At 41.8% G+C, this 12,898-nt stretch overlaps 1 protein-coding gene across 1 annotated transcript in view; it reads right to left on the reverse strand.

The window, feature by feature from the left end:
• Window positions 1-12,898, reverse strand: part of DENR (density regulated re-initiation and release factor) — a 28,974-nt gene that overhangs the window by 12,984 nt on the left and 3,092 nt on the right. The window contains exons 2-4 of the mRNA XM_082243389.1: window positions 9,859-9,977; window positions 5,887-5,906; window positions 1,480-1,564 (exon numbers count right to left, since the gene is read on the reverse strand). Of these exons, the coding sequence (XP_082099515.1) occupies window positions 1,480-1,564; window positions 5,887-5,906; window positions 9,859-9,967 (214 nt within the window). The 5' untranslated portion in view covers window positions 9,968-9,977. The remainder of the gene's footprint in view (window positions 1-1,479; window positions 1,565-5,886; window positions 5,907-9,858; window positions 9,978-12,898) is intronic.

The following is a 12,898-nucleotide window of genomic DNA, read 5'->3' on the forward strand; positions in this document are numbered from 1 at the left end:
ACAATTTAGAAAAAAAAGAAAACTAGATTTTTTACAATTTTTTTATTAGATATGTTTTATAGCCGGAAGTAAAAATTATTATTTCCTCATCAATTTAGGCCAATATGCATTCTGCTGCATGTTTTTGGTAAAAAAAACTCCTAATAAGCGTATATTGATTGGTTTGAGCTGCAAGGGCACACAGAACATTGTAAACAGTTGTTTTCTCGGTGCTCTGTTCACAGTTTGGTGTGATATGTAGTGCGCAAAATTGCTGACATGCTGCATTTTTTCCATATCTCATTGGATAGCACAATAGGTTACCTTGCTGAAGTGTGGGGACTTGAATGGAGGAGTACCAACGTTTCGTACAACCCAGCAAAACAGACAGCAGCTTGTATGCTAAAAGCGGAGATCTTAGAGCCCCCTCTAGCCAGAACGTGGTCAGACCATGCAAGTCAAGCAAGTCAAAGGGGAGGAGCAAGATGAATCAGCAGTACAGAGAACGTTTTATACATGGTGAAATGAAAGAAGTGCCTAAGTTCATGTTGACTATTTAGGGTTACCAGCCAGCTGTGTAGGCCGTCATCTTAAAGCGATTGTAAAGTCTTGTTTTTTCCTTTAAAAACAACAAACATATTATACTTACCTGTTCTGTGCAAATCCACTGCAACAGAGCAGCCTCTTCTTTTCAGGTCCCTCTTCGCTGCTCCTGGCCCCACTCTCCTGTTCAGTCCCCCCACAGCAAACAGCTTGCTGTGGGAGCACTAGAGTGGAGACACAGCTCCCTGTGTCCATTCAGACACCAACCCCCGACCCGGTCCTGCCTCCTCTCTCTCCTGATTACCTAGCTGATATTGATTAATAGCAGAGGCAGCCAATGGCACTGCTGCTGTGTCTCAGCCAATCGGGAGGGAGAATCTCGGATGGCTGAGACACCCGTCGACATTGCTGGACAGAGAGGGACCTTGGGTAAGTGATAGGGGGGCCGCTGCACAGAAAAAAGTTTTTTATCTTCATGCATAGAATGCATAAAGATAAAAAAACCTTCTGACTTTACAACTTTTGTAATGTGTTAGCTGCTGGAATATTAAATACTTTGTAATTTAAATTCACTTTGATAACCTATGGGTCATATGGTCCAGATCTCGTTTTGCAGATTTAGTTTGATTTTTATTTTCCAACCTGATTTTGGGTTGATTGATGCTGTACTGTTTCCTGTTTTTCTTTTCTATGGTTTGTAAATATCTGCTTTTAAATGATAAAAGATTTCATAGATAAAAAATGTGCAAAAAAAAAAAAAACACATGGTGAAATGAATAACGACATAAAACTTCTGTTTCCCCAAAGCGAACATTCCACTACTGGAAAACCGTATTGTTAAGAAATCAATCAGAAACCTCGACTAACTGATTTGTGCTGCTGCTGTTTCTATAACAACTAGCAGATTCCTTAAAGACATTCTTGAGATGTAATAAAGCATATACATGGTAATCTCACCTAATGTAAGTTTTGAGAACTCGTTTGGAAAATTCTTCTCAAGCCACTGTCTACACTTTGCTACATCTGGCATGTATTCACAGTACTATAAAACAAGAGAGATACAAATAAGTACGAGGCATTAAAACACACAACTGAACAGTAATCTACATTTTTTCTCAAAAATGCTGTATGAAGAAGAATGTGGAAGAGTATCCAATAAGAGCTGATTCCCATGTCGGGTTATATAATATATTACATTTTCAACTGGAAATCATTTGACACCACAAAATTATTAGATGAACAGTGTGTGTTCCCATAAATTAGCATAATGCCATCATTTCAAAATCCAACAGATAAAGACAAATCCCCAGAGGAATAACAAAACAGAAGAGGAATGTTATATTAAAGAGGTTCTGCAGAAGATAAATTTCCACTTATATGTGAGGGAGGAGGGAGTTCTTCACCGATTTACACCTCTTTCCTTAAACACCCCTAATCCACCAACAAAACCCAACAAAGTTAAACTACAAGATAACTTTTATAATCTGAACAGGGCTTCAGAGTAAAGTTTAAATTTAGAGGAAAAAATTGCTAGCAGCGAGGCTTTTATTGCAGAACACTTCTGAAATAAATCCTGAACCTGTTGCTTTTACATACATTGGCATCAATTAAACTAAAATGTATCCCCGAAAAGAGCTCTTCTACTGAATACCAAAGCTTTAGGCTCCTTTCACCTATGCTGTGGCTGCAGCTTACAGCATGGGTCCGGGGCGTCCCCGTTTACCGATTTAGGTGAGAATCATGTCCGAATGGTTACCTGAATTTGCACCTGAATCAGAACCAAAAGATGCACAGGAAAAAGATGCACAGGACTCTTTAAATGCGGACTGCAGCCGCCATAGAGCTGTGTGAACCCTTTCCATTGAGAGCCGATCACACTCTCCTCTCATGAAAATTGGATTTGCATATGTGTGAACCTGGCCTGAGGCAAATGCCTAACCTAAAGAAACTCATACTGACAACCAAAGTTGAAAGTATAAATTCTACTTGCAATTACACTATTGTCTCTCGTGGGGACAAAGCGGCTACTCCAAAGATTGACAATTTACTAGTGTTGAACTGTATTACTGATTTAACCACTTCCGGACCGCCCACCGTGTATTTATGTCGGTATTTTGACATTAAATACCAGGGTTATGGTAGCAGATAGCTGCCATAATGCAGATATTTTTCTACACGCCCAGAGGTCCTCTTTCACATAAAAATGGTCCCAGCGGCGGATTCGCCGCAAGATCACTTTTATGGACGGGGGGAGAGGTGTCCACCACCTCCCTCCGTTTTCCCCACATACCCGAGCCATCGGTACCGGGGAAAACGATCCGGTCTGTTCCAGTCCCAGGCAAGAAGTCGAGTGAGGGCAAGATGGCCCCCACTCGACTCTATGGCCTTGGAGAACCAGAGCGACATCATACGTCGCTTCCGCCGCAAGGCCCTAAAGGGCCCATTTCTTTTTTTTTTTTTTTAAGTGTAGATGTTTACATTCCTTGTAATAGGAATAAAAGTGATCAAAACATTTATTATCAAAAGGGACAGTGTGAAAATCAAAAATCAAAAAAGGTAAAGTAAGAAAAAAAAAATTATATGAATTTAAAGCGCCCCCATCCCTCCGAGCGTTTGCGCGCAGAAGCGAACGCAAGTCACGTTCACATATGTAAACGGTGTTCAAACCACACATGTGAGGTATAGACGCGATTGTTAGAGCGAGACCAATAATACTAGTCCTAGATCCCTTCTGCAACTCTAAACTTGTAACCTGTAGATATTTTTTTAAAGCGTCGTTTTTTTAAGTACCAATGTTTGTCGCCATTTCATGAGCATGCGCAATTTTGAAGCATGACATGTTACGTATCAATTTACTCGGCGTAACATTCTCTTTTACATTATGGAAAACAATTGGGCTACCTTTACAGTTTTCTTTTTTTTTTTTTTTATTAAAAAAAGTATTTTTTTCCCAAAAAAAATGCCCAGGCGTTCCAAGCAGAATTTCTCCTCTTCTGCCCGGAGCTTCTGGTACACGTCACAGGTCCCAGAAGGCTGCAGAACTATTCACAAAAAGTAGCACAGCTCAAACATACACAGTGGGAAGCCAGCAGTGAAGCCGCAAGGAGTCACAGCCGGATTTCCACACTAAAGATACTGGAAGCCGGGTACCTGAAGACCAGTAAAGAACTGGCCCAGGTGAGGACGGCGCTGGATACCTGGAAATGTGGGTATCCTTTTAATAAAAATCAGCAGCTATAGTATTTGAATTTAGAGTATAGAGTATTATTGTAGAGTAGTATTGAGTATAGAATTTTTTCTACACACCTGTTTTATACCACACTGTCAGGTGTATTCATAAGCAGTGTCTACAACACTATTTGGAATTCTGGCATGCCACAATGCGACAAATGTTGGTGCAGGAGACCAGTAGATGAATGAAGATCAAGCACCAAATGGGGAGGCGCACTGTGGCTAGAGTGCCCGTATGCCCCTGCACTTTCTGGGGGTGGTTTGTATATGGGGTGGTAGAGCCTAATAAGGTTTCACAGACACCAGTTCCCCATTAGAATGCGGGCAAAGAGTTCTAGGGTATACCTAATATGTTAATAGCTTTTACTCTACACATATGTATGCACATCCCCCATATGTGCATGATTTTATTATATTTTTTTCACATTTCAGTTTTTTGTTTATGTTTTTATACAAGAGGGTGGATATACCTCAGGCTCCGTTCACATGTAGGCGTTTTGGGGCGTTTTTGGGGAGTTTTTCTGCTCTAGGATCAGCTCTCAAAACGCCCAACAAGACAAATCCTATTCATTTCAATGGCCCCTGTTCACATCTGAGCGTTTTGACGCTGTAAGCAAAACGCCCAACGCTCAAAAAAGTACATGAGCTTCTTTTTTGGGCAGATTACAGACGTCTTCCATTGGTTTCTATTCAATCTAAAAACGCCTGCACAAAAAACGCCTGTAAATCGCGGTAAAAAACGCGCGAAAACGCTACGCTCAGGTGTGAATGTAGCCTCATGTGAGAATCTATACAAACAATGAATAATTCTCACTACAAAAACACAACAAAGTCTGGCAGAAGTGATCAGATCGGTTTACAGAAGTTTAAAATTACATCTATTTAAAGGGTAACTTCACTTTCTTTGAAAAAAGAAAAAATACAATTGCTACTCAAATTCATGTTATTAAAAACTTACAATTCCTTTTCAGTCTGTTCAAATCAATGCAATATAGCAAACTGGAGGCTTTTTGTACACTGTTGGTATACAGAACAACCCCCAAAAATATTTCTTGCATGTGTGATTGGCTCACTGATTTTCCCAGAAGTCTGCACTAAGATACAAGTCAAATTTTAAGCACCCCCTACAATAGAAACTTTAGTTTTGATGAGATAATCCCCAAGGGTTAAATACTTCTAAAGGGATGCAGACCCTGCATCCAGCTGATTATAACAAACCATTCCCTTCCCTTCCATTCAAATCAGTCTGCAAAGGACATGGTCGAACAGACAGCTATTTCTCTACAGAAAATAGTAGGAAAAGGCAGAAAACTGCTAGTTTATTAAAATTCCCGCAATGTAGATTAATTACCCAGAGCGAATTGTTTTTTTTTTTCTCAACAAAACTGGGAGTTACCCTTTAACCACTTTTGGACAGGTACATCGTTTCACAGGACAGAGCTGACCTGCCGCCGTAAAACAGCTGGTCGGCAAGTGGTTAATACAGAAAAGCTTCTAAATACAGAGTTGGCTGTTACCTGACACAGACCAATCTTCTATCCTGCACTGGAGGCTGCCACTGCCTGACTACAGCATGCTGCACAGGTTCTAGGCCTGATCTGTTCATGATGCTTTGCAAGTGGAATCTTTTCTGGAAACAGCATCCTGACAGTGAGACACTGTCACCTTGCACATACAAAGTGACAATGTCTCTGTAAAGGACCTCCATCAGACCCCTTATCACCTTACCAGCTATCCTTCACAGCTTCTTCCTCTACTGCAGCCATCCACAACACCTGGATATTCTGGGTATAGGGCAGCATGTGACCCCCTGCAATTGTGTTCAGGTCTAGCAGTCAGTTGCTAGGCTTGAGCAATGCCACATAGTCAGAGGAGTGATGTCACCACTTCCCTGGGTTGCCGACACCAGATATTTCAGTGCATGCTGTGACCAGGAAAGGAGCAGCGAGGGATTACTGCTAATAATAGTAAAGGGGTTGGCAGGGGGGCTTTTACATTGACATACGTCATTTTGCCATGAATGGGAAAGGTGCCAGTGTTCCTTTAAATCCTGCCACATTAGGACAGAGATGTTCACATTCTGTACTGTTATAACTTTATTATAAAGCCCCAATAGGGAATCATTTAGCTTACCTCTGTTGGTAATGAACACACTGTAAAAGGAAAAACAAAAATAATGAAAGTTAAAGGGTTTTTTTTAGTAGATCAAGGAAAATTAAAATACAGTAGAAGTATCTGAAAATAAAAAAGTAGAACAGCAAAACATTTTTTCTCCGCTATAGTAATACCACTTTAATAGTGATCACTGCTCATCTTCCAATCTCTCTCAGTGAAAGCGGAGAAATCCACAGTGAATATTCAGAATTACCAGTGGACATTTAAAAATGGGCTGGCTACCACTTCTGGGTTCCGATGATGGACACCAGGCCCACCCTCTGACCACTCTGTGTTCCCAGTTCTGACTGGCTGAGAATGTCAGAGTCAAGAGGATACGTTTTAAAAATGTGAGAAACAGAGGGAAGGAAAGCACTATTTTTGCATGCGGTGAGTTGGAAGAGAACAAACTCCCTTTTGGGAGTGTAGGTCCACTTTAGGCTATATAAAGGTTGATTTGTGGCTACAGCTACACGTGCAAATGTAAAAAGAAGTCACTAATGCCTTGTTTCCACTGAGTGGTACGGTACGGTTCAGTTCGGAACGGTACACATTGCGTTTCCACTGCCAATAGTACCCTTTCATAATAGGCGTGGTGTAGCAGGAAAGCAGTGATAGAGGATTCTCTGTCAACCAATCAAAGTTCTGCAGAGTGTAGCTCCACCCTGTTGGTACAGTACTAATGTGCTTGGTACCCCAACGAAAGGGTACCAAAAAGTGGTACGGTACGGTTCGGACTTAGGGTACCATTCATAATGGAAACGGCATAAATAGCGTACCATACCGAACCGTACCAGAAAGCTCAGTGGAAACGAGCCATAATGGACTGCAATAACATCTCTTGCTTGGTTATATTATAAAAAAACTATTTGTTTTTTTTTTTTAATACAGTGCAATGTATGTAGGTGCACTGCTATAGTGTGCTGAAGTGCTATTCAGAATGAATGACACCGCAACGCATTCAATGTGTGTTGGCACTAGATTAGGGTTTCTCAACCAGGGTTCCATGGAACCATGGAGTTCCTCCAGAAGTTGCTAGGGGTTCCTTGAGCAATGGGAAATTTTTGCCTCTCAGATAAGTTTCTATGCACACCATTAATCTTTTTAGCTATCTGTAAAAGTATAGTTCTTCTCAATGACCACAGTGTAAACAGCATTCTTCCCACTGATCATCCCACTAATGTAGTTGTAGAATAGCAATTTTTAGCAGTGCTTCCCTGGGATTCAAAAGTTATTTAAAGGGCTCTTCTGTGTTGAAAAGGTTGAGAAAGGCTCCACTGTGTGCAAATGAAAAAAAATAAATAAATAAAAAAAAAAACTGTCATGCAACCAATGTGCGGTCAAAATTACATACATGGCAAAAAAAAATAAATAAATAAAAAACATCCACACAATGGAGGCGCATGGAGAAATCCTTCCTGCGGTCATAGTATTCTAACAGCGGAGGAGTAAGCTGGGCTGCCAGAATACACTAATCAGTGCTGAAGCCACTTTCGTTGGTTTACTTGTAAAAGCCTCCCTTTGTGCAAACATTCAAAAATCCTGAGACTGCTGCTGGGCACTGCCATTGTTATGTAAGCAGCCCCCAGCTGCTAAATAAAAGATGATGTAAAGTAAGGTGGGAGAGGGGGGGGGGGCAAAGGAGCTGGGCCAGCACATACAGTATTCAGACACTCCTAAAAGAGAGCAGGGCTGTGCTAGAAAACCAACTTTCTAGAGTGCCCCTAGGTATTTCAGAGTCACATCGCAAGACAATAAAAATTGTGGAAAGGAAAAGCACAGAATTTTCAATTTTATTTGGTTACAGTTTCTCTTTAAAAGGATAAGTTCACCTTTTAGGAAAAAATATTAAATGCGCATATTTTTGCAGGATCCTCTGCCCCCTGTCACAAGGGAATGGAGTCAGGGGGGTGGGGGGGCAGGAGCTGGAACATGTTACACCCAAAATAACATGTTCTGAAGGTGAACCTAGCCTTTAAAGTATTTACATATTCCCAGCAAGCAATAAAACAAGCCTCTTCGGCCTCTCAAGCTGCTTCCACTATGAAATGATTTATTCTTAATCCTACTTTCAAGGCCCCACATATCAGAGCTTCTGCTGGAATTCAGATCCATTGTATCTTCCCAGCATGGACCAAGTGTCCCCACCAAGCTCCTAATCTCATGATTGCTGTGATAGCCCGTGTACTCTCACATCAAAACATAAAAATAAAGTGGCCAAATCAAGACTTGATATAAGATGGTGTCAGTGTCATTTAGGTAGGCTAAACTAAAAAAAATAAATAAAAAAAAAACACAGCAAAATGTGCACTATTATACTATTGTTTCTTGATCCTGCTATGGGTGCAAACATCAAATGATGCACACAAATGTGTTTCTTTGGTGGTGGACCATGGTAATGGCAAGAAATATACAGTTACACTTAAAAAAATGAATTCTGGGCAAGCGTTTGATTAAAAAAGAAATAAAATGAGGTGAAATTATTTTTTATCAACATACGAAAGCCCAATTTATCATGAAAACAGCAATTTATAAATAAGTAATTCACCTGGATACACCAAGTAGTTGTAAATAATATGTAGAGTTTAACACGTCAACGTTGCAAAACTGGTTCAGGTGTTAAAGCGGTAGTATCCACCCGAGAAAAAAAAAAAAACCCTGCAGGACAACAGCATAATGTGCTAGTATGGATCACATACTAGCACATTATGTAGAACGAAGCCCCCACACGGTCGCCCGGACACCCCAGAGGGAGCTGTCATGTTCCCTCGGCGTCTCTTCCGGGTTCATCGGCCCCCCGGAGCCGCGATGACATCACTCCTGCACATGGTGTCAGCAGCTGCATGCAGGGCGAATATCTCCTAAACCATGCAGGTTTAGGAGATATTCATTTTGCCTACAGGTAAGCCTTATTATAGGCTTACCTGTAGGTAAAAGCTAAAAAGCGGAGTATACTACCGCTTTCAGATTTGTTTTACATTCCATCATAAAGGGGTTAAAGTTACCTAAAAATCACAACAAAGACTCTAAGGTCCCCTTTCACTAAATAAAAAGGCTTCTCTGTTGACTTATAGCCGCATTCGTTTCTGCACATTTATGTGCATTTTTATGTGAGTTTCTGTGCATTTTTTTTTTTCAAAGGAAGGTTTCCTCTCACCTAACTGCTGTGGGTGCCTTGTTGTGCGGTGGGTTTATGTGCGCTCCTGTGCGATAAAATGCAACATGTTACATTTTAATGCACATCTCTGGAATGCATATGAACTCAGTGTTCTAGTGTGAGCATGACAATGAAAATTATGTTTTTTTTATGCGTTATTGCAGTTACCTGCCTTCTTTCAGTGAGTAAAAGGCAGGTAACTGCACTTAGTGAGTGTGAACAGGCCCTAAAGGATTGCTTACACCACAATGAAGTGTGTTGCCTTGTACCCATAGCCATGCATTGATTTAAAGTGAAGGGGCTGCAGTACACCTCAAGGAACAAAAAATAGGTTGTGCATTGCAAAAATCATCTGTTGTGAAGGTGCTGAAGGGTGCAGTCTACAAGAATAGCACATCAGCGCACAAATCCTCATACCAGGCGTTTCCGCAAAGGTCTGGTGCAAACAAGCCATAGAGTCGATTCTCTATCAGTTCCCAAAAGCTTAGAAACACCTGGAATGCGTTTATAGTAGAGGGCTGCAGTCTGCTTCAGTGCCTTAGTTGTGAATTTTGAAGATTAATCTCACCACAATGCCCAAGGATACAGAGTGAGGGCATGTTTAATGTTTGTTCAGAATATGTAAATACTTTAGTGTGCATAGTTTGGGCACAGGTTCATAATGTTACACTCCTTAACACATACAAATGTGCTAACACAATTCATTTGGATCCTAACAGATCTATTTGCTTGATTCCAAATAACTAGCTTTGAGCACACAAGAGAAAATATAGCACAGTCAGCCAAGTTCATACCTCCACAATAAAGAACTTTTAGTGGATAATCACCATCCACCCTGGGAATTCTAGATTCTCCCTTTAAATCTGATTGTGGCTCTGGATTCTCAGTTGCTGTATTAGCCATCTCAGAGATCCTGAAAAACAAGGAATTGCATTTCAATTTTGTATTAATAAGCGATATGACAATATTGCCCAGTAATTTTTTATGTCTGTTACTAAAATCCTGCATTTGTATTAGGCTGGGTGTATAAGAGGGGTTTTTGTTAGGGAGATCATGCTACTAAAACTGCAGGCTACACATATTGTATAATTTCATGTAGCAGTAACTGAGCATTGTGTGATCATGAGGGATTTATCCCCTCTACACACTTTCCATCTTTTCCTATGAGCAGCAATCAATCCATAATCCCTAGTGGTTTTAGCAGCCTAAAGCCTCGTACACACGCAACGATTATCGGCCGACCGATCGTCCGACTTTTGTCCAGAGTTGTGTTTTGTTGGTTGAAATGTGCCTAGACTGCACACGAATTTTCTCGGCCAACAAAAATCTACTTCAGAAGTGATGTCATGTGCTGGTTTACTTTCCGTGTGTTTTTTCTTCTCTGAGCATGCCCATTCTTGCTCATCAGATTTTTGTCTGCCGAAATCTGTACTGACTGACGGAAAATCGGCCGTTGTGTTGACGGCCAACAAAAATTTTATAGCCTGCACACCAGATTTTTTTCGGCCGAAAAGTCGGAGTCCGATTGGACGTTGGCCGAAAATTCCCGGCCAATAATCGATGCGTGTGTACGGGGCTTAACTGTGCTAACAAAAATTGGTCAATTGTGCCCCAAACAAAAAAAAGAAAAATAGGACCAAAGGGCCAAGGAATGCTTGGTGAAACATATATACTCCTACAGCTATTGTTACAAATAGGCTGGATATCGGTGGAAATCAACCGTTAGGGTCCATTCACACGGGCGATCCAATCAGATCCTCCTGTCAGTTTTTCAGGCGGACCAGATCGGATGCTCCATGCATCCCTATGGGGCAGCGGATGTCAGCGGAGACATCTCCACTGACACCTGCTGCTATCCGATTCTGATCCTGTCTGTGAAATCCGGACAGATTGAAAACCCTATTTTCCATCCATCTGGTGGATCGGATGAGAACGGACAGGCGGTCCGTTCTCATCCGATTTCCCCATAGAGAACAGCGGGGAATCTGACAGCTCCCTCTCCGTACACAGAGGGGAGACAGAGCTGCCACCCGCCTGCTCAGCAGGGATTGGCAGATCGATCCCCACTCAGCAGAGAACGAACCGCGCCGTCTGAAAGGACCCTCACAGTAGAAACTGGCCAACTTATCTGACAGAAGCTGATCTCACGACAGGCTTCTGTTAAACAAGCATTCTTGAATATCAGCAGCCAACTGGTATCCAATCAACACTTTCAGCCAATGGCTAAAAGCGCTGACCGATGAGTTCTGGCGGTCCCCCTGTCAAAACACAATAGGACAGCAGGGGAAATTGCTGTACTAACATTGGATGTGTTAGTACAGCGATCCGACCATTTTTTTTTGTTCAGCCCGCTTGGTTGAATGAAAAAAAAAAAAATTATAGTGGGTACCAGGCTTTACAACACGGTTAAAAATTCAGTATGGTTTACTTGTGCATACCATTTAAACGGAGTACTTAAAGTGATTGTAAAGGCAGGAGGTTTTTTATCCTAATGTATACTATGCCTTAAGATAAAAAAAAAAAAAACTTATTTTTAACTGCCCCCTCAGCCCCTCAAATACTAACTTGAGCCCCATCTAGATCCTGCAATGTTGCAGGAGTGCATAAGCTGCCTTGGACAGCCCTCCTAATTGGAGCAGACAGCAGTGGGGCGCTGCTGTCAAAGTCAGCCAGCCAATAAGAGAAAGGGGGCAGGGCCAGGCCACGGGCTCTGTGTCTGAAGGGACACACACAGCTGTGACTAGGCTTGGGTGCACCCATAGCAAGCTGCTTGCTATGGGGAACTCAAAAAGAGGTCCTTTGGACAGTTCGATCGTTTCTCAGCCAGTTATAGGGCACAAATCGGTAATCCGTTGTGATGTTTTTGAGCCCAAAAAAAACGAAGGACAAATTTGGAAATTTTCTGCCGAACGAACGATAAATTGAAAGGGTAATGTGATTCTCATCCAAACTGTTTGCACTAGGTATATGTGGAAGAAAATGAACAAAAAAAATGATTAATTTATGTCCATTGAACAATTTATCAGTCATTACATGATGGCACGATCGTTTGCTCTCACGGCCGAGGGTTTGTTTTTCAGAAAATGGGTTTGAACGATTCCTCGTATAGTGTATGGCCAACATAAGGCCTCATGCCCACTGGATGTTTTTGCAGCTGCTCCTAGGGGTGTTTGACATTTTATTTTCCTGCCTCCAAACGCCCCTGCTGGTTAGTCTATGTACACACAGGCGTTTAGAGGCAGGTTAAAAAAAATGGCAGTCAGTGCGTCCAGGAGCAGCAGAGTTTGGCAGTAAACCGCTTGACGCGCCCAAATGTGTGTAAATGCGCTTAAGCGATCGAGCAATAATTCATATCAATGAGCAGCATAAATTATTATACTGGCCAATTAAATTAATTAACGCCCAAGTGCTTGACGCGCCTGAACACGTTACACGAAATTACAAACGTCTGCCAAAACTCTGTTGCCAGGAGGAAAGGTGTGTAGAAGCGTTAGTAAAACACCCAGTGTGCATGAGGCCTAAATGTCACTGTCAGCTTTTATTTAGAACCCACTCCCAGTGCTGTGCTGCAGTGACATGCATGCAATGTAGTACCATTCATTCTTAGGCTACATTCACATGGACGTCTGCAGGTATAAATGTCCTCTAGCCTAAAATTCACACTTTTCCTATGCCAGGTGAGTCACAGCCGGCCATAGAAGTGAACGTTTGTAGGTGCTTGTGCTCAGGGCCGGTGCAAGAATTTTTGACACCCTAGGCGAAACCTTATTTTGCCGCCCCATTGGCTCCACCCCTGACTCCACCCTGCCCATGAATATGGTAGAGGTGCGGTGA

Source organism: Pelophylax lessonae (assembly GCF_965119305.1).
Source record: "Pelophylax lessonae genome assembly, chromosome: 1".
NCBI lineage: Eukaryota > Metazoa > Chordata > Amphibia > Anura > Ranidae > Pelophylax > Pelophylax lessonae.